This window comes from Petaurus breviceps, unplaced genomic scaffold (assembly GCF_028583685.1).
Source record: "Petaurus breviceps papuanus isolate PSGF00001 unplaced genomic scaffold, PetGlider_PUasm1.0 188, whole genome shotgun sequence".
NCBI classification, from domain to species: domain Eukaryota; kingdom Metazoa; phylum Chordata; class Mammalia; order Diprotodontia; family Petauridae; genus Petaurus; species Petaurus breviceps.
Genome location: NW_027185804.1, coordinates 9,164,978 through 9,192,036, shown reverse-complemented (window position 1 = coordinate 9,192,036; position 27,059 = coordinate 9,164,978). Strand labels below are relative to the sequence as shown.

Here is a 27,059-nt window from a genome sequence, read left to right as displayed (position 1 = left end):
TAATGAGCCTGAACAGGATGTTGCTGGTGATGTTGTTGCTGTTTGGTCATTCGGTCATGTCCAACTCTTTATGATTCATCTGGAGTTTTCTTGGCAAAGTGTTTTGCCATTTCCTTCTCCAGCTCACTTTAGAGATGAGGAAACTGAGACAAACAGGGTGAAGTGACTTGCCCAGGGTCCACAGCTAGTGTCTGAGGCCCCATGTGAACTCAGGTCTTCTTGACTCCAGGCCTAGAGCTTTAACCACTTCACTACCTGGTTACCCTAGACGTGAGAAATATTGTCAAGGTAAAACTGAAAAAGAAATGGCAACTGATTGAATAGAGGGGGAGAGAGAGAGTCAAAGACAGCTTAATTTATGTACACTGGAAGGATGGTGGGGTCCTTCAAAGGAAATGAGCAGGCCATTCACTGATTCACTGTGAAACTCTCTCATAGGAAATATGCAACCAAGAAAACCTGGGATACAAAAGATAAAGTGAATACAGCTATAGGAGGCTGACGGGTTACATGAGAAGTTACCAATAAATCCATCCCATGATATCCTAAGTTTTACAACAGGCAAAAATGCAATAAATACTATAACAACAAATATAGGGATTTGTTTATTAATCTTTTTGGTTTACAAACAAAAGGCACTCAATAACGCTTCTATTTAAGTCTTATAAAAGAGTATTGAGTTACATTTTTATTCTAGGTAACTATCCCTACAACAGGCAAACAGAAAAGGAAGGGCATAAAATCATGGGATTGGGAAGAATACTTCCCCCTCCCATTCCAAACTCTATCATCACAAACTCAATGACTATCCATTTCATAATACCATTCCTACTTAAGAGAAGGTTTCGCTGTGCTTTTTGTTTTTGTTAATTATGGGGAATATGAATATTTTCTGTATCAAAATTAATTCATTATGATCACAATGACATTTAAAATGCTTGACTCCAAAGCAATGTTATAGGATCCCAGAATGAAAAAAATGTTCTTGAGAAACAATTTCAGCAACTGGCTCATGTGGAATGAAACTATGTGCTAATGTTACTGATGAAAAAGCCCCAAACAGGTCAAGTCAAGGGAGAAAGTAACCTATGACAGGACAGAAATCCACAAGCCATGGAGGGGCAAAGCACAGGAGAGAGTTAAAACTCTCTCTCAGAGCATTTGTCTCCCCTTCAGGACCAAAGGTCACATCCAGGGCAAAGATGAAGGGTCTTTATGCTCCACAACGATGCACTGATTCACAGTCAATTTATTTAACAGCCTTCCTTTAAAAGCAGAATTTTCAACAGAGAAAATTAGTGCAGGAGCTTCAGCACCTCCCAAGACTTACAATCAGAGGAATTCAGAAGTAGACATACTTTAAAAAATTATGGTTACAATGGGAACAATGAAACAGCTGAACATACATACATACCTACGTATGTACATACACATAAAACGTGTGTAGCCCTGCCCCACTCAATAATTATGGAGCAGCTGCATCTCCCTCCAAGTTCACATACAAGATACAAAGACAGGTCTGAGGATTCTAGGGAAATTTTGCAGAAACCATAAATCATACCCATATTAGCATATTTTCAATATAACCAGAATACATTCAGGGAGGTGGTTTAATGCATACAGAAGGAATACTAATTAAGTGGAACAGTTAAAACCACAGGAACCATCATTTATTCCATTTTAGACACTGCTCAGGTCTCTCACACCTTGAAAAGGTATGGTCCTAGACCAGAAAGCAAGTAGCATTTCAAAGAACGAATATATATGTATATGTGTGTGTGTGCGTACATATACACACATACATATACACATACATAAACATACACATGTATATGTGTGCATATATGCATATACACACATTTTTAATATATGTATATATATATATATAGTATCTTTTAGAAGGATGTTTTAAGTTTTTACTACAGAATGTTTGGCTTCAACATGGAAGCATTTTACATCTCAAGATTATACACCTACATGAAAGAAGGTGTTTTCCTTTACAGTTAGCTTTTCACAACAATAACAAAATAAGCTTTTCAGACATTGCTTTGAAACTGACAAAGAAAATACAGGGTGTCGATTTTTATGTAATTCTTTTGTGTTGTGAATTGACCTCTTTAAACATATTCAAAGATTAATTGCTGATGATTTAAATACAGTACAACGTGATCATTTTAATTTGAACACAGTGTTATATTGAACAAATTGTTAAAGGAAAGTTATGTTAAAAGAGTATAATATACCATTCTACTGAGATTTAAAGAGAAACCATAATGTCATTAAAATATACTTCAACTCTTTCTTATCCCTAGAAGTTTCTATAAATGTATTTCTTCCTAAAGCTAAAACCACATGCACAGAAAATAGACAGTATCTCCAAATTCAGTCAACAGTTTGCTATTAAACATGGCATGTTAATAAATCCCTTTATTTGGATTTAATACACATTATTCTTTGAAGCATTATTCTTTTTTTCTTGAAGGAATTCAGCTTGCAAGTTAGAAAAGTAGTATGTGCTTGCACACATCTGTATGTCTGGTAGATGGCATCACTGCTCACAAATACATTCTTTCATAATGCACATTCAGTTTTTGTTGGAAAGAAAGTATGTATCTTAAAAATTCTACGAAGACAATTTTATAAAAGGGGTGAACAAAAGGCATGGATAAGAGTCTAAAGAAATCTTCAGGTTTCAAAAGTTCAAGAGATTCCTACTGGACTAATTTCACGATCATCCATAAATGGAAAAACTTAGCAGCTGGTATTTCTATTCCTTTTAATATTTTGATTACTCTGTTGTGTTACTGTTTTTAATTTCCCTTCAAAAATACATCAAAAATATATGAATTCTGAAACCCATCAAATCCTGTAGGTCAAGTGGAAAATTGCCTTTCAATAATAAAATTAAGTAAACTAACTGAATCAAATCCTTGACAATTGAAAAAAAAATTAAAAATGACACCACCACATTCATATCTGAGAATTTTCAATAACTTAAAGGATAAAAGTGTGCTACAGTTTAGACAAGATTTTATATAGGACTAAAATATTCCGATGGAAAAGAAAAATAAAAGATTTAGTTCGAACAAATAAGCCAATATTTATGTCCAAATGAATGTTCCCATTCAGGTTAAAATTACAATGAGAAATTCACTATGTTAAGGCATAGATTTCAAATGATTTGTTTCCAGGGTTGCACAGTTATATTGGTCAGTGGTCCTAATTTTTTCCCACCTTCCTCCCTCCTTGTTCCCCCATCCCCAAAACACCCTCCAGGATAAAAATATGAAGCCTTGATTGTGTGGTTATCATAGAATTGGCTAATATTGGTTTGAGCTGACATCCAACCGTTTATTTTCTAGGTTTCTGTGAATAAACACATTTAAATGTTACATAAAATGTACCGTCACTTATTCCACACTCCAGATCTAAGATGGTTTAATGTCTTGACAAAAAGTGAGATAACTTAAGTACATTTTACAGGTTTTGTGCAGTTAAGACCACCATATGCATAGATGTCCTAATGCTAAATTCTTTTCTTCAGTATCTCATAGTGCTGGATGCTCTAAAGTAGGACAGAAACTTATAACACAGACTAACCACAAAGTACCAGATGTTTCTTGCCATTTGTGATCTTGCAATAAAAATACGCCAAATCAGAATCACAAGGATAGTATTGAAACCATAACGTATGTTCCTCAACCTAGAAAACAGAACAAAAGAAATAAAAACCAGGCTCTCACAAGTCACAAACATGGTGGATCACTGGAACTAGTAATTGGTTTATAAATCAATAGTCAAAATTTTATGAGTTTTGCTTTATAAAGAAAAAGACAGCAGTTGAGTAGTTCCACATCTATTCATGTCCTTTTTAAAGGATATGTCTTATGAAAGTACATTTGTTAATAGTATCCCATCTGCCCCAAGAAATCAGCTTGTTTTATCTTCCTTTTTTCTTGCCCTGGAGCTTCTTTTTATTCTCAGTATTTCTCACAAGCTTTATCTCTCTCTGGGCTTACCTGCCTTACATTATTCTTGCCACTTTTTTGTAGTTTGATTTATGGAGTCCTGTTTCCATATTCTGTTCCTGTTCTTTTTGAAGGAAATGTCTCCTGTGAATCTATACTGGTCTCTTTAGGTACTTCCCCCACTTTCCTTCTTCCTCTCTGGAATCATTCATGATTGCCAAAATTTTGTTATTGAAAACATCCTATCCCACCTCAGGCAGAATTTCCTTTAAAGGAAATCAAGAGATCATATCTACTTTGTTTGTAAACTTTTAAAAGAACGTTCTTCTAATGTACAAGATACACAGCTGCATTTCTCCTAGAATATTAAGAAGTCCAAGTAAAAAGTGACTTTCTCCTATGGCTCCTGTCACTTCTACTTTGCCACCCAGGATATTCTTTTGGATCAGAATTAGGCATGGACTAGTAGTCCCCCCAATTTCTTCCATTGCCTTCTAATAGATGAAATTAGCTACAACTTAATTCAAGGGTTATTACGAAAAGTTCTTTTTTCCAGAATCTGCCTGAGTCATATAAATGCCCTGTCATTTCTGTATCTCACCTTTGGATTTGTTTTGCAAACTCACTTCTTCACAAAACTTCATTTCTTCTATCTAGTTAAGAGTTAAATAATACTTCCAAAACCCAGAGTGGGATCAGTCACTTCTATTTCTTATCAACTCACAAGGTACTTTCTAAAAAGTATGATTTGCTAATACACACACTGGGAAATATACACAATAAACTTATTTCAGCATTTGAAACAAAATATCTTCTGAATGTCATGTTCAATTGAAAAAAAAGGTCTAACCCTCTACTCCCTCTCCCCGAAGGATGTGCAAAAATTAAATTCACTTTTTGATGTTTCCTTTGTCTATAATTTTTTTCTGTAATTGGGCAGTCTGCATTTATTGGTATCTTTATAATTGTAAGAGACCTAGAAAAAATGTCCCTAAGATGTTTGAGCAGAACCTATGCAGTACTTACAGAAAGACATGAATAAGTTATATAGGGTAAGAATATGTGGTTGGAATATGATTTGTACCAATGGAGAGCACACTGAAATCAATCTATCTTCATTGAAGATTGCTATAATAATCTTATTTGTCCGGTAATACTGGGGATGGGACAAATCCTTATTTTTATAATAATTTACCAAAATATATCTTATAATAAGCAACCAATTAAAAAATCAGGATGGAAAACTGGCATTTTTTCCCCCTAGATTAGAGGTAATCTGACAAATCTATAAAGTTCCAGTGGAATTTTAAGGCATATCTCCTTCCAGGGCATTACATTCTCTTTTTAGATATATACAGACTGCATTCAGTCCAAGACAAAGGTGGATGAGCCGCATAGGAGATTATACAAAGTACCACATACAGGGTAACATAGTAACAACTCCATGCAAACCTACTTGTTCAGGTGTTTCCGTGCTGCAGGGAGACCCGACATTTCTTCATTCAATACATATTTCTTAGTTCCCATGCAGTAATTTTCTATATATTCTGCCCAGTGCAACTGTCTCACATCTATATTAAAAGTCTGCATAAAGTAATGTTTTGACTATTAGTTTGTCATTTGAGAATCATTTTCATCAGAAGATAACCAAAAGAAAAAACTTCACTTTCTAAGTAATCACAACAGAAAAAGAAACAAAATTAATGCAAACAATCATCCCCTTATGACCACAAATAGGCTTTCCTTCCTCCCATCATCATCTTAGTAGCATACAGTCTACCAAATGAGGTGAATCTTCATATAAGAAATAGAGGTAGAATCCCATCTGAACAAATACAGTTTTCTCTTTTTATTACCTAAGATTAAATACTAAGAGGGTCCTTCTGCACCCTCCCTCTCTCCCTCTTAAGTGTCCTCCTGGCTGGCTCCAGATTGCTTGAACTATGTTGTTTGGTGTCTTTGGAGTTAAGGTAAAGGTATCTCATATATAGAGTAGATTTTCAGTGAAAGGTTCTTGAATTTCATCATTTGCAGACTGGTAGAGATGGGAGAAGAGGAGGCAGAAGCACTACAGCTGAGCTCCCCTCCACAAAGATACAGAAAATGCCCGCAAATGAGGAAATCTCTCTTCTAAATCCCATCTAGAAAGGCCAGATCACTGAGTGGGGAAGAAGTGAGTAATATATTTGGAAAGGAAGATGACGTAAAATCAAAAGACATAAATAAAAATAAGATAATTCTTTTTTAAAAAGGCACTAAGAAAGAAAAAAAATCATAGTGAGCCATTTTTTCCAGACCAAGTTAGCAAAAGGAAACAGAGGTCTCTGTGGATACTGAAGATGGGGTCTAGTGAAGAGCATGGAAAAAATTACCTGTCAGATCAAGGGATAGAGAGTTCATGATGCAACAAGAGATAAAGTTTTTGTACAAATAAAACCAATGCAGCTAAAGTTAAAAGAGAATCAGGGGACTGGGGGAAAATCCTTGGAGCCCACTTATATGATAAAGGTCTAATTTCTAAGATATATAAAGAAATGACTGAAATTTATAAGAATAAAAGCCATTTCTCAATTAAGAAATGGTCAAAGGATATAGATAAGCAGTTTTTAGAGGAAGAAATTCAAGCTATCAATACCACATGAAAAAATGAACCAAATTACTAATAATTAGAGAAAGGCAAATTAAAGCGACTCTGAGGTTTTACCTCACATTCATCAGTTTGGCAAAGTTGACAAAAAAGGAGAGATGACAAATGTTCAGGAGGCTGTAGGAAAACAGGTATATTATTGTACTTGCTGGTGGAGCTATGAACTGGTATAGTCATTCTAGAAAGCAATTTGGGACTATGCTCAAAAAGTTACTAACCTGTCAGTCCATACCACTTTGATGCAGAGAAATTGATATAAGGTCTCTACTCTAAAGAAAGCAAAGGGAGAAAGGACTCATATGTACAACAATAATCATAGCAGTTCTTTTTGTGGTGCCAAAAAGTAGAAAGTTAAACAGTGCCAATCAAATGGGGAATGGCTGAACAAGTGATGGTATATGAATGAGATAGAAGACTATTATTGTACTGTAAGAAAAGATGAAGGGAGCAGTTTCAGAGAAACCTGGGAAGACTCATATGAACTGATATAAAGTGAAATAAACAGAACCAGGAGAACAATGTATACAACAATAATATTGTAAAGACACATAACTTTGAAAAACATAGGAATTCTGATCAACCAATGACCAATCTAGATCCCAGAAGATTCATGCTGAAAAATGCTACCCACCTCCTGATAGAGAGGTGACAGGACTCAGGGCATATAAATTTTTTGGACATGACCAATGCAGGAATTTGTTTTGCTTGACCAGGCATATGTTGTTATGAGGGTACTGGTTTTCTTTTTTCAATGGGTAGGGAAGTGGAAAGGAATGTGGATTTTTGTTAATTGGGAAAAACATTCTTTATTTTAAAAAATAAAACACAAAAATTAATCCCCTACATCCCTTAATGCAACTTGAAAAGAAAACCAGACAACATTTCAACAGAAAAAAAAATCTCACTTTTCAAAAGGTCAAACTCAATTATAATGAAGTCTTTTGGGTCATTCATTCAGTTTTAGTTTCTTCATTTTTTTCCACACGACTGTACTTAAATTTTATTCAAATAAGTGCAAGAGCTAAAAGAGAAACAGAACTAATAGCTAGTTTCTATGTAGTGAATCATAAAAATAGGGAAGGTGCTTTGATTTTGGTAGGTGAATAAGGAACGCTGAGAGTTAGGTGCAGTAATTTCTTAATCAAAGCAAGTGGAGAGATGAGGGAAGTTGAAGGGTAACTGCTACCACCTGATAGCGAAAAACAATAAAGTTGGGAACAGAAAGCATCTCTCCTTACACAACCAGGCACTATTGTTGGTGATTCTTACGTGGGTAAGAGAAGTTATTTGTCTTACATTATTCATTATAGAGAATTTATAAGCAAATAAGCCGATCCTTATGACGTAAAAATATAGCACACACTCCATTTGCCTGAAACTTAGATATTTACTATTCTAAAATGCCCAGGACAACTATAAATCCAGAAATAAAGGAAAAAGCTTCCAAGTACAAGTACTAACAAAGAGAACTGAAGGATTCAAAGATTAAAGCCTAATCCTGTTTGGATAGTTCATTCACTAGCCAGTATAAACACTCATTAGCAATAAAGGTTGGGGGCACCGAAGTCAAGAAGCATGGGAAAAATAAAGAGACAGAAGAGTAAGAAAAGTGTAACAGGAGGGAAAGAATGGCAGTGGAAACAGCAATGGAGGTGTGTTAATGCTGACAGAGAGAAGCGGATCTAAACCCAGGGACCAACACAGAAGCAGACGGCCTATCAAAAACAGGGTCAACCAGAAACCATACTAACATACATACCAAAACAAGCCAGGACCTGTGAGTCTGCTCCCTACTCTAAGCTGAATAAAGTCATCTGTGCCAATATTATGTTAACTCAGTAGCAGATTATAATAATTCTGCAACAAAACAAGCAAGGCATAACTCAGTAACATGTCGCTAAGACATAGATTCCGAACTTCTTCTAATGGAAGGCATTAGTGAGAGAAAGGTAACAAGGCTAAATACTTTAATAGTCTGTAATTTCATCACCTGTGTTACTGCATCTTTAAAATGAAAGGGGTGGTTCCAGAAGTCCCCTCCAGTTTAGCACTATGACCTTAGTAGATGGTCCTCTAGAGTTGCTGTGACTAAAGAGAAACTGTCACATGGTGTCCTTTGATGATAATTCTCTGAATTCAGATACAAGTTGATCCAGGGATGACACTCAATCTGTCACGAGCCTTTCCAGTCTGATAGGACCTAGGAGAGCTTGTACTTCACTAAAGTCTTTTACAATCTAGAGTCCCATTCATGCAGGAATAAGATACTGGGGAGGGGTGGCTAGGTGGCACAGTGAGTAGAACACCAGCCCTAGAGTCAGGAAGACCTGAGTTCAAATCTGGCCTCAGACACTTGACACATTTACTAGCCGTGTGACCTTGGGCAAGTCACTTAACCCCAATTGCCCTGCCTTCCCCCCTCCAAAAAGGGAAAAAAAAAGATATTGGGGAGAAAGGCTGAGTTCAGGAGTTATGAGCTACACTAATTCTAGTACCAGTGTGGTAAGCTGCAGGAGTAGAAGCCTAAAAAGGCCCATACTGGCCTAGGTCATTCTTGGGCTCAGGTCCAAGCGGTTACTATACTTTAAACCTAGGTGAGGGTCTGAAAACAAACACTGGAAGTGATGTGACTTTTTTTTTTTTTTTGCTTTTTGGAGGGCAATTGGGGTTAAGTGACTTGCCCAAGGTCACATGGCTACTTTTTGTGTTAAGTGTCTGAGGCCGGATTTGAACTCAGGTCCTCCTGACTCGAGGGCCATTGCTCTATTCACCACCTAGCCGCCCTGGTGATATGACTCTTAAGACAGAATGGAAATCTCAAAAACATTTCAAATAATTTTTTTTTTAAATGTGAGAGCAGAAACTTTTTAAAAATTGGGACAATATTGTCCATTTGCATTATATGGTAACAGACTTCAAATAGGACAGTTGGTCAAATTCTTTATAGATTGTACCTTAAATAAAGCTGTTAAATTTTGTTGCATTCTGCAAAAGGCCCAATTGCATACAAAGCTTTGGTTCTTTTTTTTTTTTTTTTAAAGCAATCGGGGTTAAGTAACTTGCTCAAGGTTACACGGCCAGTTATTATTTCTGGGTGTGGTGCTGAGTATCTAAGCCCAGATTTGATCCAGGTCATCCCAACACTGGAGCCAGTGCTCTTACTCGCTGAGCCACCTGGCCGCTCCAAAGCTTTGGTTCTTAAAAGACAAGAGGATGTTCCTGTCTTTGGCCCAACAAAATTATATGGCTAAATGAAAGAATAATTTTTTTTAATCAACAAAAGCAGTTGACTGATATGCATCTCTTGTGAGCATGACCTAGCATAAGAAGGCTTGAAAGCTCCAATAAATTGAAGCCAAAGTAAAACACGACTATTTGCAACAACTTGATGGCGTTTCCAGGTAACTTTTTTCTGGACATAGAATCTCCTCTTAGCAATCTTATATTTAATGATAATATTTGCCAAATCTAACCCTAGCAACTACCTATCAAATACCTTTCTCCCATTCCATGTTCGAACAAAAAGGCCAGAAACCAAGTTCACAATTCTTGAAAGCTCTGTTGTAAGGAGTCTTGGTAATCTGCTGTCTTAAGACTTTCAAAGGTGTCACATATTTACTAACAGAATATAAGCTATTGCCTAAGTGGACTAAGGAATACGTTCTGATTCCTTGCATTGCATTTTTGCACAAGTGTAAGAACATTTAAGAACCAAAGAGGTATGTGAAGTCAGAAGAGCTCATTCTCTTGCTGGACAAACAGAAAGCTGCCTCTGAGTAAGCTGGCTTAGTTTTCCTCGGATCCTCATAGTGATTTGTGTGATCTTATCCATCTCTCCAATCCCCACTCATGCTGTACAACTTCATCTGTCCTCCCAAAAGTTCACTACAGGGGTTCAGCCAACGCATCAGGTCTTACTCACTTTCTTACAGTGTCCTAAGAGTGATAGAGTTCTGCAGCTTTATTTACTGCCTTCACCTTACATTAAGGCCAGCCTCTCTTCCTTCCCTATTACACAATCCTTTCATGACATCTGGTACTTCTGTCTTGTGGAGTTTTGTACTAGTTACAGATTGCAGCCCACTCCAAACTACCACGCACTTTTCCACTACCCTCTGTGGGATACTCATCTTTAAATTCACCGGAGGCAACTGTTACAAGTCTTGCTGGTAAATAAGTGACTCTGGTAAAATACATGTATTAAAATGAAGGGCTGGGACTTCCAGGTCACATGATCAACAAAATGACAGACTCAACATTTTTCTAGTCTCTCCCAACTCCCCAAAAGCCCTCAATGAGGGTCAGAAATAAAGGAATCTCAGCTGCTTCCAAGACTAGTAAGCAAGAAGCCCAACCAGTTTAACAGATCTGTAACTCCACAGCAGAGAATACTACTCCCTAAAATGGGTGGAGAATCTAGGGCCTTAAGGCCACGTGTGGCCTTCTAGGTCCTTGGGCACAGCCTTCTGACTGAGTCCAAGTTTTACAGAACAAATCCTTTTAATAAGGGGATTTGTTCTGTGAAGTTTGGATTTGGCCAAAGGGCTGCACTTGAGGACCTAGAGGGCCACATGTGGCCTCAAGGCTGCAAGTTCCCAACCCCTGCGATTAACACTTGCAGTCAACACCCCTCCCCTACCAACCTCTATGCCCTGGCAGGGAACACAAAACAATCATTGGCTTTTGCTTTGAGACCTTCTCTACACAGTCTCTGTTGGCAATAAACATTTATTAAGCAGCTATTATGGGCCAGGCACTATGCTAAGCACTAGGCATACAAAAAGAGACAAAAGAAGCCCCTATCCTCAAGGATCTCACAGTCTAACAGGGGAGATGACAAGAAAACAAATCCACACATAGCAAGCTCTAGAAAGAATAAATAGGAAATGATTAACAGAGGAAAGGCACCAGAATTAAGAGGGGTTAGGAAAGGCTTCCTGTGAAAGTAGGATTTCAGTAAAGAAGTCATTAGGTGGAGATGAGGAAGGAGAGCATTCCAAACATAAGGGACAGCCAGAAAAATGTCCAGAGTCAATAAGAGTGTCTTATTCTGGAACAGCTCAGGAGGCCAGTGTCACTGGACAGTCAGGGAGTAAAGTATAAGAAGACTAGAAAGGTAGGAAGAAGATAGGCTATGAAGGGCTCTATATGTTAAGCAGGGCACTTTGTATCTGATCCTGGGGGCAACAGGGAGCCAATGGAATTTACTGAGTAGAGGGGATAGGGGATGTGTGTGACATGACCAGAACTGAACTTTTGGAAAATAACTTTGGTGGCCACATCGAGTGGGGAGAAACTTGAAGCATGCAGACCCACCAGGCTACTGAAATAGTCTCACCCAGTAGTAAGGTGTAGAGGAGAGAAGGGAGCATATTGGAGAGACGCTGCAAAGGTGAAATCAACAGGCCTTGGCAACCTTTCCCCCAACATGCTGTGGAAACAAGCAGCAGACCTCAACTCTGTCCAGTCAGTTGTGGAAGACAGAGAGGGACAGAAGGAGAATAAAGATACTAGGAGAGAGACAGAGAGGAAGGGGATCAAGGAGGAACATGCTTCCTTTCTTTCTTGGGAGGTACCCTAGCTTGGGAACCCAAAGGCAAAAAGAAATTCTGCCTGGATCACTCACTCCACTCTTCCCACAAGCCTATAAAAAGTGGCAAATACGACTCAACCTATTCAGAGAACTTAAAGAATAGAGGCAACTGGGGGCGGCCAGGTAGCACAGCGAGTAAGAGTACCGGCTCCAGTGTTGAGAAGACCTGGAGATCGAATCCTGGGCTCAGACACTTAGCACCCACCCAGAAACACCTGGCCATGTAACCTTGAGCAAGTTACTTAAAACCGATTGCTTTAAAAAAAAAAAAAGAATAGAGGCAACTGGAGAAGAGAGCTACGGTAAGGAGCTATACCAGGCCTGATAGAAAGGGGCATATGATCCAGCTGGGGCCAGTCCTGTATCCACAGAAGATCCTCGGGACAGGGACCAAGACTGGTGAAAAATGAATTAATTAATCAACATGGGAGACTGAGACAGCTTTGAAGTCTACCCCAAGGGGAAATATACCATCAAAAGACAAGTCAGAAAGTGAACAAAAAGGGACTTGCAAGAAAAAAAAAAACTAAAATCACTTAAAAGGAAGAAAATTCAGTTTAAAAACCTAGAGCATAAGCATATAAGTCAACAGGGAAGATACTAAAACTAGAAGGCACATATAAAAGAATGCAAATGTCTCTAAACAAATAATGTAAGACAAAGGAAAGTGAACCAACACCTGATGAATCACAGCACTCTGTGAATTCCCAAGAGAGCATGGAACCACAGAATGTTCCACAATGGGGCAAGAGAGAAATTAGAATTTTGAGAGACATTCAATGAGAACAAACAGCACAATTTGTGACCTGCACAACAGAAATAATCAGCAGAGTTAGCAAGAATCTCCAAAGACGTGAAAGGGAGAACAAACTGAGAATACAAATACACTGAAGTGAAGGTCAATCTGTATGAAGAAAAGCAAAAAGCAAAGTTAAAAGAACACATGATCTCAATATATTCTCCATTTATTTGGTTTTTCCTGGGTGAATGAACAGGACAAACTACTCTGAGTGATGACAGGTTTCTTCCAGGAGGTTTGGCAATGTCTTGGGGCTTATTGCAATGGACACTTCATTTACAAAGAGAACCTCAGGATTCGTAAAGAATCTCTTCCTAACCTGGCTCTGTGCTGGTTCTCCACCATTACAGCAGTGAACACTTTTGGTGAGCACACTTATTATCTGAGAGTTAATGATCATGGGTATTTTGGATATTTTTTGTTAACAATTCCAAAGAATCTTGAATGACGTTCATTACAATGTGTTCAGGAAACATTTTGTTGAAAAGGTCGTGAGGTGGCATTTTGTTCTTCTGAGTTGAATGTACAATTAAATTACACATATAAAATACATGTATAATACATAATGTATCATATATAATGTCATATATTGTTATATAATGGAATGTACAATTAAGATTGTTATATATTAATATATAACATATATAAGATATATTATGTTGATAATATAAGATTATATCTTAAATATATATTTATTATATGTATATAAATTCTTTATTATACATCAAAAGTCTTTTTCTCATGATTCTTCTTTTTTATAAATTCTCATCTTAGCTCTGATGACTGATGGTCCAACTACAGACAGGTCAGTGATTCAAAGACAACTCTCATATATATAGTAAGTCTTTTCCTGTCTGTTAAAATACACATACTTTAACTCCTTGTGAAGCTGTTTGGTCATCACCATGCTGACTGTCTGCCAATTCTTTTTTTTTTTTAATTAATTAATTAATTAATTTTGCTTTTTGGAGGGAGGAGGGTAGGGCAATTGGGGTTAAGTGACTTGCCGAAGGTCACAGGGCTAGTTTTTTGTGTCCAGTGTCTGAGGCCAGATCCGAACCCAGGTCCTTCTGACTCCAGGGCTGGTGCTCTTCTCACTGTGCCACCTAGCCGCCCCCTGCCAATTCTTTATTCAAGAAAGTATTCATGATGTAGAGGCATGAGGCTTCTATATAATCTATAAGTCTTTTTATTCTGTATTCTGTACTACATTTTCCCATACATTTCCCTTCATCCTTACCTCTTCCTACTTTTACAATGATGTCACCAACAGTCAGAGTGTTATATTGATTGATATTGAGGGTATGATCACATTCTTCATAGAATTCATTCTGTCATCAGTTACTAATGTTGGTGTGTAAGCTATAAATATGTTGTCTTTTTGTAAATACTTATACATAATCACCATATTTCCCATATAGTAATTATTTCTTGTGGCTCTGGGGCAGAGAAAACCCACCATACTACCTGCTTCTTTGCATACTGAGGCCATTTTAAAATTCTTCCATGTTTCGTAGGTTGCTATGGCCAAAAAAGTTTCGTCATAGCAGGGGTGGTTGGCCTACTGGTGTGGTGTGATTCTTTGTGAAAACAGAGTAGGCCTCTTCCTGGGGCCATGCTAGAACCTGACAGAACATGTGTTCTCAAAGAACAGCCTTCTAGAGTCCAAGATCCCCTCCATACCAAGGTAAAGCAGCACAGAAGAACTCTGATGAAGAATGTTTAGTACTGGGGCCAGGTAAAAGATTTCACCATCTTCCTACTGGCCAATCTTACTTCAATGACCAGAATGTGAAATGTTATTACAGAAGTGCTTTCATGCATTCTCTATGTAAAACTTTCAATGCTACTGATTTCAATCCTCTTAATCCTAAACATTTCTGCATCTTGGACTGAATCCAAAGGATCAATTTTTAACTTTGTTTTTGCCCAGAATGCCAATAAAAGCCAAATAATACAAAAGTATTGCCTTGAAAAAGCATCATAAATGGAGTGCCAAAAATGAGAAAGGCATGGCCTTGTACAGAATTATCCAAATTGTCTTTTGAAAATGAATTCTGAAGTAAATTAATTCCCATATCTATTCAAACAAATTTCTGAAATGGTAAGGGATACTGCTCCCTACTCCATTAACAAACAATACAAGCAGGGATAAAAATGTTGAAGTTGAGGGGTTTTAAAAGGTACAATATGTTAAAAAAAAAAGTACAGAACAAAATGAATAATTTCACAACTGCTATTAATAAATAAAACGACTAATACTGGTTGTGAAAGTTTTTGAGAAGTTAAGCCTCCTACTGGAAGAGAGGTTTCAGCCTTTAATTCATAATTTTTGGAGGAGGGCAGTAGCGTTGCACTATCTAGAATCTCAGGCAGCTACACATTTTTCATTCTATACTTTTATGAAGTGACAAAAAGCCAACCACGTCAAGATGATATCCAATTGCTGTTAAGTGACTTGCTCAAGTTCACACAGTTAGTGTGTCAAGTGTCTGAGGCCGGATTTGAACTCAGATCCTCCTGACTTCAGGGCCGGTGTTCTATTCACTGCGCCACCTAGCCACCCCTCATTTAGTACTTTTTTTTTTTAAAAAACAGGGGCTTCCTGGGTATACCTCTAAAACACAATAAAATGACTGATTACCAAGCATTTGTGATTTGCCAGGGAACACACAAAGCACTGGGGCTACTAAAAAAAAAAAACCCAGAAAACAGTCTCTGCTTTGGGTACATTCCAAAGGGAGAGACAACTGTCCATATATAAAGGTATTTACATGAGACCTACAAAGTAGACACAAGGTGCCCTTAGAGGCAAAGGCACCAGAAGCTGGGAAGACCAGGAAATGCTTCTAGAAGATTGTATTTGACTTGTATTTTGAAGTCAGGACCTCTAAGGGACAGAGGAGAAGAGGGAGAGTATTCCAAGCCTGGGGACAAGAAGTAAAAAGGCAAGGAAGCAGGGGATGCAACCCTGCGTGTGAGGAACAGAAAAGAGGTCAACATGGCTGGACTGTAGCCCCAATTTTATGACCAGGTATCATTAAGAAAAGGTTAGATTTGATTTGTCAGATTGCACTTTGTTAAATCAGAGAGATATAGAACATGTTTTAGAAAGATTTCCATCAAAAATGGTTAGTCTGGTTTTCTGAAATCATTTCCTGGAGCACCAAATTCTAGAGCATGCTAGAGAAAAGATATTTCTATAACTGTGTTTGAGAAAGCCCCTTACTAAGATGCTACTGATTTCAATGGAATTGTTTGTTACCTGTCACTTCTCCTAACTCCCCTTGTGAATTGACAGTTTTAAAAATACTAGAAAACTTAAGTAAAGGAAAGGCAAAAGGATGTGAAGAGTAATTTGTTTTAAGATCTGGGATACAAAGCATTTTTTAACATCACTAAGTTTTGATACAAAAGAAACATCAACCATCAAGGAAAACCCCAAGGAAATCCCCAAAATCTTAATTTCCATTACTACTTAGGATTCTAAACACTTTATAGCAATCAAATATATCACAGTAATATTGCATAATGGTAAATATAGTAATATTTACATACTACATGATTCTGAGAGCATGATTTTTATTTCTAATATAAAAGAGAAAAAACTTGCCTTTTTGTCTTCAGGGTTTAGCTGGTTCATCAACATATTGACATTGTCAGTGTTCCAAACCCAAGAATTACTTGTGAAGTATTCTAGAAACACCATAGCTTTGTGCAGACGAGTTATTGTTTTCATCATCCTATGTTTGAAGAAAGATTATAAATTGATACCTTGTATTGATCATGAAAGTCCTACCATTGCCCAAATACATAATATGGCATCCCCCCCCCCAAATACAAATACATTAACATTAAGATTTGGTGCATAATTCTCCTAGTATAGGAAATAAGAACATTTCTGCATCTTGGATTGAATCCAAAAAGGAAAGAGGAAATCTGAAAGCAGCTAGCAAGAAATATGGTGCAGCATCAATACTGGGATTATATAAAATAAATGAGCTTCAAAGACAATCTGAGGTCAAATTTACTGTAAAAATGGAAACAATAAATTAGCAAAACTAATAAAGTCTTGCTTTTAAACTGCAACCTAGTTCAGCTGCATCCACTTAGGATTTTATGTGAAATCAAAATACCAACAATGGTTCTTAACAGCCATGACATTTGCAACAATCCAAACTATATGATTGGGAAAGAATATGCAGAAATATTCATTTGTCTCTTAAATCATATTGAGCACAATGATCTCCCCAAAACAGATTTGAGCCATTTTTTATCTCTTAAATGTGCCATGATTAATGACCCCTGATGTATAACTTTCTGAACTAGAAAAGCAAAAAAATCACAATTTCTCCCACATTTTATCCTTCTGTAAATGAGTTCAATAACCACCCATGCCCCAAAGAACTGGATCATCAAGTCTAGTTTCCTGTTTTTTTGACAAATGTTAATTTTCTCACTAATCTCAATTATAATACACTGTAAACCACAAATATACAATCTTTATTACATTCTATCTATAACAAATTGAAGAATGAATTACATTTTAAAATTACTTCAAATGAGAAGAAAAGGGAAAAAGTTCTCTCTCAGCAGGTCTTGGCATGAGGATTTTTGGGAAAATACAAAAAAAATGAATTTCATCTGAAAAAAAGTATTCATAATATTGCCGTTGTTGTAAATTAAAATGGAAATAACTTCAAAACAGAAATGTTATATGAAAAAGGAGGTTTCCAAGACACAAATCAATATCTTTAAAAAACAGTTCTAGAAACAGAACTTGAAATACTGATGCTCATTCGGTATGAGTTCTAAAAATCAAAATCATCATGTTTTGTCAGGAGAAATAAGTTTTATGCACGGGTTTCATGCAATTTAAAATTCCTCTATTTTTCCATTTAGGATCAGAAAAAAAAAAAAAACTTGCTCCATTTAGGGCAAGTAATGCGATGCATTTAAAATATTTTCTTCCAAAGCAACCAAATGATATTAAAAAGGAAAAAGGCTGAAGAAGAGGCCTATCAAAATCGAAATAGGTTGTTCCAGATGCCCAGTACCACAATATAAAAACTAAAAATTTTGAAAACCACCCAATAGGATATTTACCCAATAAACATCAGAAAAAAACCCCAAGACTTTCTAAACAGTAGCAAATGTTCTAGAAATCTTATCAACAATCCTCCATGTACTCTTGGTAGATGATATTAAATTATAGTGATTCCTTCTTAATAATTCAATTGTTAAGTTTACACAGAAACCATTACTTTAATCATTCAGCGATTATTTACTGAGAACCTACTATGTACAAGGTACTGCAGGGGGGATGCCAAGATGCTCAGGATGGAATAAACATCCCTGAAAGGATATAGTAGGCACCTTGCATACTGACCCATTTCTAACACTCAATCTTTCCTTGATACAGTTTTTTTTTTTTAATTCCATGACTATGGAACCAAAACCCTTCAATAGCCTGAGACAATTAGGATATAATACAAATGGAAGGCAAATAATCTATCTATCCTACCTGCCTTAGGTTAAACACCTGAGATTAAGAGTTTTGTTTTCTGATAATACACAGGATATTCTGAGTGTTCAATAATGATGATGCAACAGCTTTGGCCCTCATGTTAAAAAGCATCAACGAGAGGATCAAGACCCAGGTTTGGATAAGAAAAGAATATTCAAAGGCAATATCCAAAGGCTGAATCAAGCTAGTATCACTCAGAAATATTTTCAAAGTATGACTAATCAGGTTTGTGAAATGGTGCTATGCAGACGCTGTACAACCCCTGTCCTATGTAAAACTGATTATAACAAAATCTGAACACAGAGAACTATGGAAGAAAAAAATGCCATAGACCAAGTTTTATGCAATTAGGACAAGTACTCAACTGATGCAGAGGTAGCCAGGACTTCTACAGTGACCTCGTTAGTTCAGGTTGTGGCCTGAGCAGAAGAGAGAGCTGTGACACAACCACACCTACCCACTATAACACAACACTCCCCTACTCCACCCTAATGCCACTGTGCAAATTCTCCACCTTCCAACTTCTGAATCAGGCACTATCCTCTCAGAGTAGTTATAACCTAGCATGGGCCTCAGCGTCCACAACTGCAATAGGTATTGTTGGGAAGATCATCCAATCCTAACAAGAAAAAATCTGGAAATCACTGGCATAATGGATAGAGGACAAGGCTTACAGATAAGAAGACCTGGGGTCAATTTCCATCTTTTATATGTGCTAATTGTGTGACCCTGGGCAAGTCATTTTTATCTTAAGACTTCTTAAGTTGCTGTTATGTACTGACAGAAAGAGTTCCCTTACTGGGAGCTACCCACAGTGATGAAATTACCAAATCAGAACAAACTGTAGCACAATAATGCTATTTAGCTTCTATTCAAAATAAGGTAATGATCAGAAATTCAAACTTCTTCTCTATTCATTTATACTAATAAGTGTCCTTAAGACAAATCTTCCCAATATAGATGCTCCCTCCTGTTTCTCAATATGGCTAATCCTCACCATTAGCCTCTGATCCCATCTACTCTTGTCTCCTCTTGCCTCAGTAATCAATGACAAGCATAACCACTGTCTACTTCCTTAACCTCTTAAAATAGGATTTCTATTCCAACCACTCTACTGAAACTGACCTTTCAAGTCACCCCACCAGTGACATCATCGCCAAATCCAATGGCTTTTGTTCACATCCTATCTGGCTCTACATATGCCATTTTCCATTCTTACTCATCTCACATAACTTAGATATCTTCCCCTATCTCTTCCTTCCATTCCTAATGAAGAAGTGATCACCCCTCTATATACACATGATCACCTTCTCTCTCATCTTCTATTCATTACCACTCTTGATAATCCTCAATCTACTGGCTGCTTCCTTGCTGCCTCCTGATAATCCTAATGTCTTCCCAATCCTGAAAGAACCTTCACTGGATTCATTCATCCTCACTGGTATTGAGAAATTCCCTTTGACCTCTTTCAAGAGGTCTGCTTATCAGAGAAAATCTGATGTCTATGGGTCAAAGATATAAAGTCAACTCAAATGCAAACAGATTAGCATGTTAAGGAAGATGGATATTCTTCTGATAGGAGCTTCTGCTTTCTAGGGTACAGACTTAATTTTTGTAACCTTTCAGGACTATTTAGAGTACACAGCCACTCAGTAACATTATGCAGCAACTTAGGCTAAGTAAAGCATTTCACAGGAGAGGGAAGGGTAGAGAAAGAGGGGGATCAGTCAAGGGAGAAAAGGGGAGTATCTCGACTGCAAATGGCATAATTTATTTTAAGAAAACATTCTCTGTTCAAAGACAGGAGGAAAAGGGAAATGATCAAATAAATACTTTTACAGGAGTGAAAGAAGTCCTTCTAGACAAAACTGTAGGGTCTTTTATCCAAGGATAGCAAGTAGCTGTTAAAACAGTATATGAGACCATCCATTTTACTGTGTCCCTACAGTTTGTTTTTTCTCCTTCAGGAGGGGTTGGGCACTTTCTATGATTAAGCCACCAGCTAGCTGGGAGACTGATCCACCAAGAGGTAAAATAACTATGATTTCTCGTTTTCTCCATGCTAGCTATCACCCAGTCTCTTCTCCCTTTAGTGGATAAACTCCTTTAGAAGGATGTTTACATAGTGTCTCTGCTTCCTCTAGTCTTCCCCTTCCAGACTAGTTTGGTGATTTCATCAGCTGCCATGGATTCAATTGTTATCTCTATGCAGATGATTGCCAGAGCTCTTTACGTAGGGCTAACCACTCATCCCAAATTACTGGATGTCCCATATATACCTTCAACTCAACATGTTCAAAGCAGAACTCATCATCTTTCCCTCCTAACCATTCTATCTTCCTAAATTCCCTGTTACCATCACGGGTACCACCCTCTTCCCAGTTACCCAGGATTACAACCCAGATGTTATCCTCAACCCCTTGCCACCTTCTCACATCCAATTAGTTGCCAAGTCCTGTCAATTCAATCTCCACAACATCTCTAATATTTTACCTCAACCAGCCTCTTGTGACTATAACTACCCCAATGTAGGGCCTCATCACCTCACACCTGGACTACTGTAATGGTTTTCTGCTTGGTCTCACTGTCTCAAATTTTTCCCCACTCCAATCCATCTTACATTTAGCGATCAAAGCAATCTTCCTGAAGCACGGTTCTGACCAGGTCACCTCCCTGCCTTCCTTAGTCCTCTCCATTCAATAAACTCAAGTGGCTCACTGCCTCCAGGATCAAATATAAAATCCTCTATTTGGCTTTTAAAGCCCTTCATAACTCCATCCCTTCCTACCTTCTCAGTCTTTTTATACTTACTCCCCACTCCCTTCTATATGTCTGCTGTGATCCAGTGACCCTGGCTTCTTTGCTGTCCCTTTGATTCAGTCTCCTGACTGTATTTCTACTAGCAATTCTCTGCTCCTCACCACAATCTCAAGTTTCAGAGATAATCTCATATTCTGCAAGGCTTCTGGATTCCCTCTTTGCTCTGGGATTTATCCTATATATAGCTTGTCTACATTTTGTCATCTCCATTAGACTGAGTACCTTGAGCACAGGAACTGTTCTTTTGATTTTTTTGAAGCCCCATCAGTTAGAATGATACATAGCAAATAGTAAGCATTTACTAAATGTTTGTGGATTTGACTTAATTAAAAAAAAAAAACCAAGATTCTCTTTCCAGCTCTTCATTCTCCTTGGGTGTTTTTTCAAAATTCTGGATTCAGCCCTCTCTTTATACCCTTCTTCTCCCCTGGTAATGTTTCCATGCTATCAACTATTACCTTTATGTAGGTAACTCCCAGAGTTTTATTTTTCTACCCTGACTTCTTTTACCACGACTCATCTTTAACTAGACATCTGACACCTCAAACTCAAAATGTCTAAAACCAAGCTTATCTTTCCCCTTACAATAGTCCCTCCCTCTGACATTACTATTTCTGTCAGTGGTATTACTAATCATCCTGTCTCCCTCATTTGAAATTCTCAAATCATTTTTAAATGAGGAGAGTCAATCACTAAGTTCTAGTGATATTATCTCCAGAAAATTTCCCAAATCTATACCCTTCTCTCTATTTTTATTGTCATCACCCTAATACAGGCCCTGTTTAGATGACTAAAATAGTCCGTCTCTACTTCTCTTCACTCCAAATCGTCCTCTATACCTCTACTAGACTAATATTTCTACATACAGATATAGTTACATCATTTCTTTGTTCCCTATTAACTAATGAATAGTTTTAATTCTTTTACCTGACATTCAAGATCTAGTGTCCTTTCTTTCCAGCTTTATTTCATGAGACATCATCCATCCAAAATGGACTATCCCTAAATATGCTCACATTTTCCAGCTTGTGTCTTAGGCCACAGTACTCTTCCCCATGCCTGGACTACTTCTCTGGCTTCCACCCCTCTGCTGCTGGCTTTCTATACCCTCTTCTTTAAAGCCCAGTTCAAGTGCTGCTGAACACTTTAGCCTTCAAGTACTGATATGCCATTTTCATTCCTCTGTTTGCACCTCTCTAGCGCATTTTTCATTTATTCCTGGCTACTCCAGGGATGTGTATATATGTCGAAGTTCCCTACTAGATTACAAATGATAAGGGTAAGAAGCTGAGTCTTCTAAGGCCCTTTTGCCTCTTTTGTCTGGGTATCTTCAGAACCTGCCACGTGCCTGGTACATAGGAGGCATATAACAAGAGCTTGTTGAATCTCTAAACTCTGGATTTTGCATTGTGCTCAGTCTTTTTTTTTTTTTCAACTGCAAGCCTTGTCTCTGTAATCATCTATCTCTCCAACCATCAGAATGTTCTTTTTATGTAAGTCCATCTTAGTTGTACATCTTAGATCAGAAAGCAGACCATCGTGTCAACTTTAAGAAATACAAAACAAACCAAAGTGCGTGCCAGAGATAGGTGAGTCTACTCAAGGGCTTCTGATGGTCAGTTTGTTTTGCTTTTATATCTGTGTCTTTTGGATCACTGATTTCATTTCTGAACCAAGTCAGGTCACAAAATACTCTCCTCCAACTTAAGACTCAGACTTTCTTGGAGCTTTGACTTGCCCAGGCTCACAGTCAGTCTGGGTCAGACATAGGTTTTCCTGACTCCACAGCTGGTTCTCCATCCCCTATGCCAGGCTGACAACATTTCAGTCTTAGAATACATAATGGAAGAAAAAAGGCACATTCATCCAGTCTTCTGACAGTCATTAGCAACTGCCAATTATTTCTTCTTCCCTGCTTATAACTATGAAAAGAAAAGCCTGTAACATACATATACACAAATCTTTTCCCTCTCGTGCAAAAGAACAAGCTTATTTTAACCATGTAGTACATGGGGTTAAATTTCCAGTACATGCTATCATTGAAGTCTATAATGCAGATTTCGTTCTAGAAATTATCCCAGAGTAGTAAGGTTTTTTTTTTAAAGCAACTGGGGTTAAATAACTTGCTCAAGGTTACACGGCCAGTTATTTCTGGGTGTGGTGCTAAGTATCTGAGCCCAGATTCGATCCCCACATCATCCCGACACTGGGGCCGGTGCTCTTACTCGCTGAGCCACCTGGCTGCCCCAGTAAGATTAGTTTTGTAAGAATGTAATTTCTTTAATGAGAGTGCTCATAATCACAACTTAATGAATATCAATTCGTTAGCTGTTTAGCTAATAAAACAAGAGCCATCCAATACAAGTTTTCAACTGAAACTATACTAAAAGTAGTTCATCTCGGATCTGAATGGATAAAAGGTAAAGAAAACTAAACCATCATATTTTGTGGTCTAGTAAAGTTGGGAAATGAAGTGTTCCAAAGTGGGTTTTACAGAAAACTTGCAGTAACCAAGTACTCAAATTGAGTTTAGTCATTTTCAGTGAAATCTTTCTAATTATATAGAATGCTAGTACTTGAGGGACTTCAAGATCATGGAATCCAGCTTACTCATCTTATATAGTTAAGCAAACTGAGGCTTAGAGAATTTAAATGACGTCTCTAAGGTCATACAACTAGTAATAGGCAGCCAGGAATTAAATCTATAAATCCAGCCATCATGAGCCAACATCACATATTCAATTCACTATATAACCTTCATTTCCCTATCTCTTAAAAGAGGATGCTCAACATAATTTAACCACTTCTTAATGGATGATCCTGGGGCAAGATGAAGACCAATCACTGTACTGTACTATAATTCACAGAATAGAGTACTTTTTAGGGTGTTAAGTAGTGTAAATAGCTCTGTGGTGGACAGCCGAAGAGCATCTCCCACAGATAAAAAGGAAATTGTTTAATTCTAGGGCTCTATGACAGCTATTTCAAATGCTCAGAGACCTTCTGCTGTTTACTTTTAGGTTTATTACTTGTATTTAAGAGTGCTGAGTTATTTGGAAATTTAACCTTCAGAAAGGCAAGGTATTAGTGCAGCAGAATGAACTTCAGATCAAGAAGGATGGAATAAAAATAGGGTTTAACAATGAGTTTAAGATAAGTGGATGGTAAGGGAAGGGATGGTAAGCTGCCTTCAATGAGTTTAATTCACAAGGCCAGTCCAACAACATGAATGAAAAAAAAAGAAAAAAAGCCTTTATTGAGAGATTACTATGTGCCAAGCACTGGGGCTACAAATAGAAAAAAGACAGTCCCTGTCCTCAAGGAGCTGACAATCTAATTGGGAGAAACACTTCAGTCCTAAGTTCTGAAAGAACTGGTAGATGAGTTTACTGAGCTACTCAGTCAATAATATCTGTCAATATTATCTCAGTCAATAATACATGAAGACCACATGAAAAGAGAGTGGTGCTATAACACCATGGGAAAATCATCTGATTTTCTAAATAAGAAAGAGGATGAGGTTCTTCAAAGTGTAAGCTATGAGCTTGATTTTAATTTCTGGCAAATTCTGAAATACATTAGTAAAAGAGACTGACTGTTGGTGAGCAACTACAAAGTGAAACAGTCCTCACTGAAAGCCAGCATGCATTCAGCAAGAATAGTTTTATGTCTTCCCACATTGTGGCATGCCAGTATTCCCTTTTTCTGCCTGTGTTACTAGCCTGACAGAGAAGAAGGATCAGAGGATCACAGCTTTAGAGCTTGAAGGCACTTCAGAAGTCAGCTAGTCCCACCCTCACACAATGGCAGCCCAGAGGGCAGAACCTGGAGCAAAGAGTAAGGTCACAGAGGGATACTTCACATAGATGTAAGAAAAAGCTTCCTAAGAGAGCTGTCCAAAAGTAGAACAAGGTGCCTTGGAACGGAGTAGCTTGCTGTTCACTGGATGTTTGAAGGCAGAGGATGAATAACCACTGGGGCGCTGCAGGGAGGATTCTGATGATTCAAGACTGGGTTGGACTCAATGGCCCTAAGGCTCCTTGCAATTCTAAGATTCGGTCATCACCTCCAGCACTCCTCATTCCCCATTCAGCTGCACTCTCTTCCGGTTTCTTTGACTTCTTCACCCGTGCCCTCAGTTTTTCCCTACATGTTGTCTTCTCTCATTAGACTGCAAACTCCTTGAAGACAGGAACTATCTTTTTCAGTACTTCCATCCTCAGTGCTTATCACAGTACCTGGCACATAGTAGGCACTTAATAATGTTTACTGACTAATGAAATTCTGTCACAGCAACTAGAAACAACTGGCATTGACATAAAGTTTGTAAAGTGCTTCATAAATATTATCTCACTTAAGTCACACAACCACCTTTGGGAGGTAGGTGCCATTAGTTTCCCAATTTTGCACACGAAGAAATGGAAACTCAAAAATATTAAGTGACTTGCCTATGTTCGTATGGCTAAGGAGTGGCAAAGGATGGATTTATATCAGGTCTTCCTGATTCCTAGTCCAACTCTCTGTCCACTATATTTAGAATCAAGGAGCACTTAAAGGCCTGTTTTCATCAAGTCTGGCTGAAAAGCTTTAAATGGTTCCCCAGTGCCTAAAGGAAAGAACGCAAATTCCTCAAGGCACTCAATGATTCGCGTGTTCTGACTCCCGCATTCACCACAACACCCACCCACCCACCCCAGCTGGCAACCTTCGGTGCACATGCTGACTTTTTGCCCATGCTCCTGGTAGAGGACCATCCTGTGAGCAAAGGTGGCAAATAGGAACTCTTCTTTGTCTTCTCCTTCAGGGCCAAGGTAAACTCTCATTTCCGTCACAAAGCTTTTTCCAGTGAGCCTAGCCCTCTGCTGGATTCCTTTAGTCCTCACCATCTGCACCAAATTACTTTAGGATCTCCTCCTTCCGTGTATCATCCTTTAAATGAGCCATGTGTCAGGAATCATCTTTCTAACAAGACCTCAAGCTTCTTCAGGAAAGGGATTGTACTATTTTAGAATCTGCTATCACATTTAAGGAGATGCACATACAGTAAGCACTCAATAAAGACTTGTTGAATATGATGAAAAAGACAACTCTAAATTTCATTTTTAATGTTTTTTTAAAAGCTTAATAAATTATTCTCAGTATTAAGATATGCCTCTAGCAGCACCTAATGCCAGTTTACAATAACGTGAACTCAAGTTTTTACTTATCATTAATAGACTTCAACAATTCTTCATTTCAACAAGTACTTCATGAGTGACTACTATATGCAAGGTAAACATAAACACACACATACTATATGTCATAATCTGCTTTACTGTGTCATTTCCATTTGCTTTAGCCTTCCAAATTGTGAGAGACTAATAAATGTGACATTTGCTTCTTTTTTTTTTTTTGCCTTTTGGAGGGCAATTGGGGACATTTGCTCTGCTTAAGACTAAAAAAAGACATATATAGTGTTCTTTCCTAAGATTTGAACAATCTAACTATCCATAAAAAGTATGCTCAATGGCAAAGATGTATGCAAATCTTGGGGGGGTAAAATAGAAAGCTAGCCTAGACATTCTAAACCATTTCTCTTTCAAACATCTCAGTTCTGGTCATTCTAATGTATTTTGTCGTTTGACATAGTGGACAACAGGACTATTGAAGAGAAACCTCAGAGAGAAATGAAATCAAAAGAAAATCACAAAATTGTTTCATCTTAT

General features: G+C 37.7%; 1 protein-coding gene across 5 annotated transcripts in view; it reads right to left on the bottom strand.

Moving 5' to 3' along the window:
* Positions 1 to 592: 592 nt before the first annotated feature.
* FAR1 (fatty acyl-CoA reductase 1) overlaps positions 593 to 27,059 on the bottom strand; it is a 96,356-nt gene continuing 69,889 nt past the window's right edge. For all 5 annotated transcript variants that reach the window (XM_069091270.1, XM_069091271.1, XM_069091268.1 and 2 more), the window contains exons 10-12: positions 16,621 to 16,750; positions 5,425 to 5,552; positions 593 to 3,703 (exon numbers count right to left, since the gene is read on the bottom strand). In XM_069091270.1, coding sequence (XP_068947371.1) covers positions 3,541 to 3,703; positions 5,425 to 5,552; positions 16,621 to 16,750 — 421 coding nt within the window. In that variant the 3' untranslated portion in view covers positions 593 to 3,540. The remainder of the gene's footprint in view (positions 3,704 to 5,424; positions 5,553 to 16,620; positions 16,751 to 27,059) is intronic.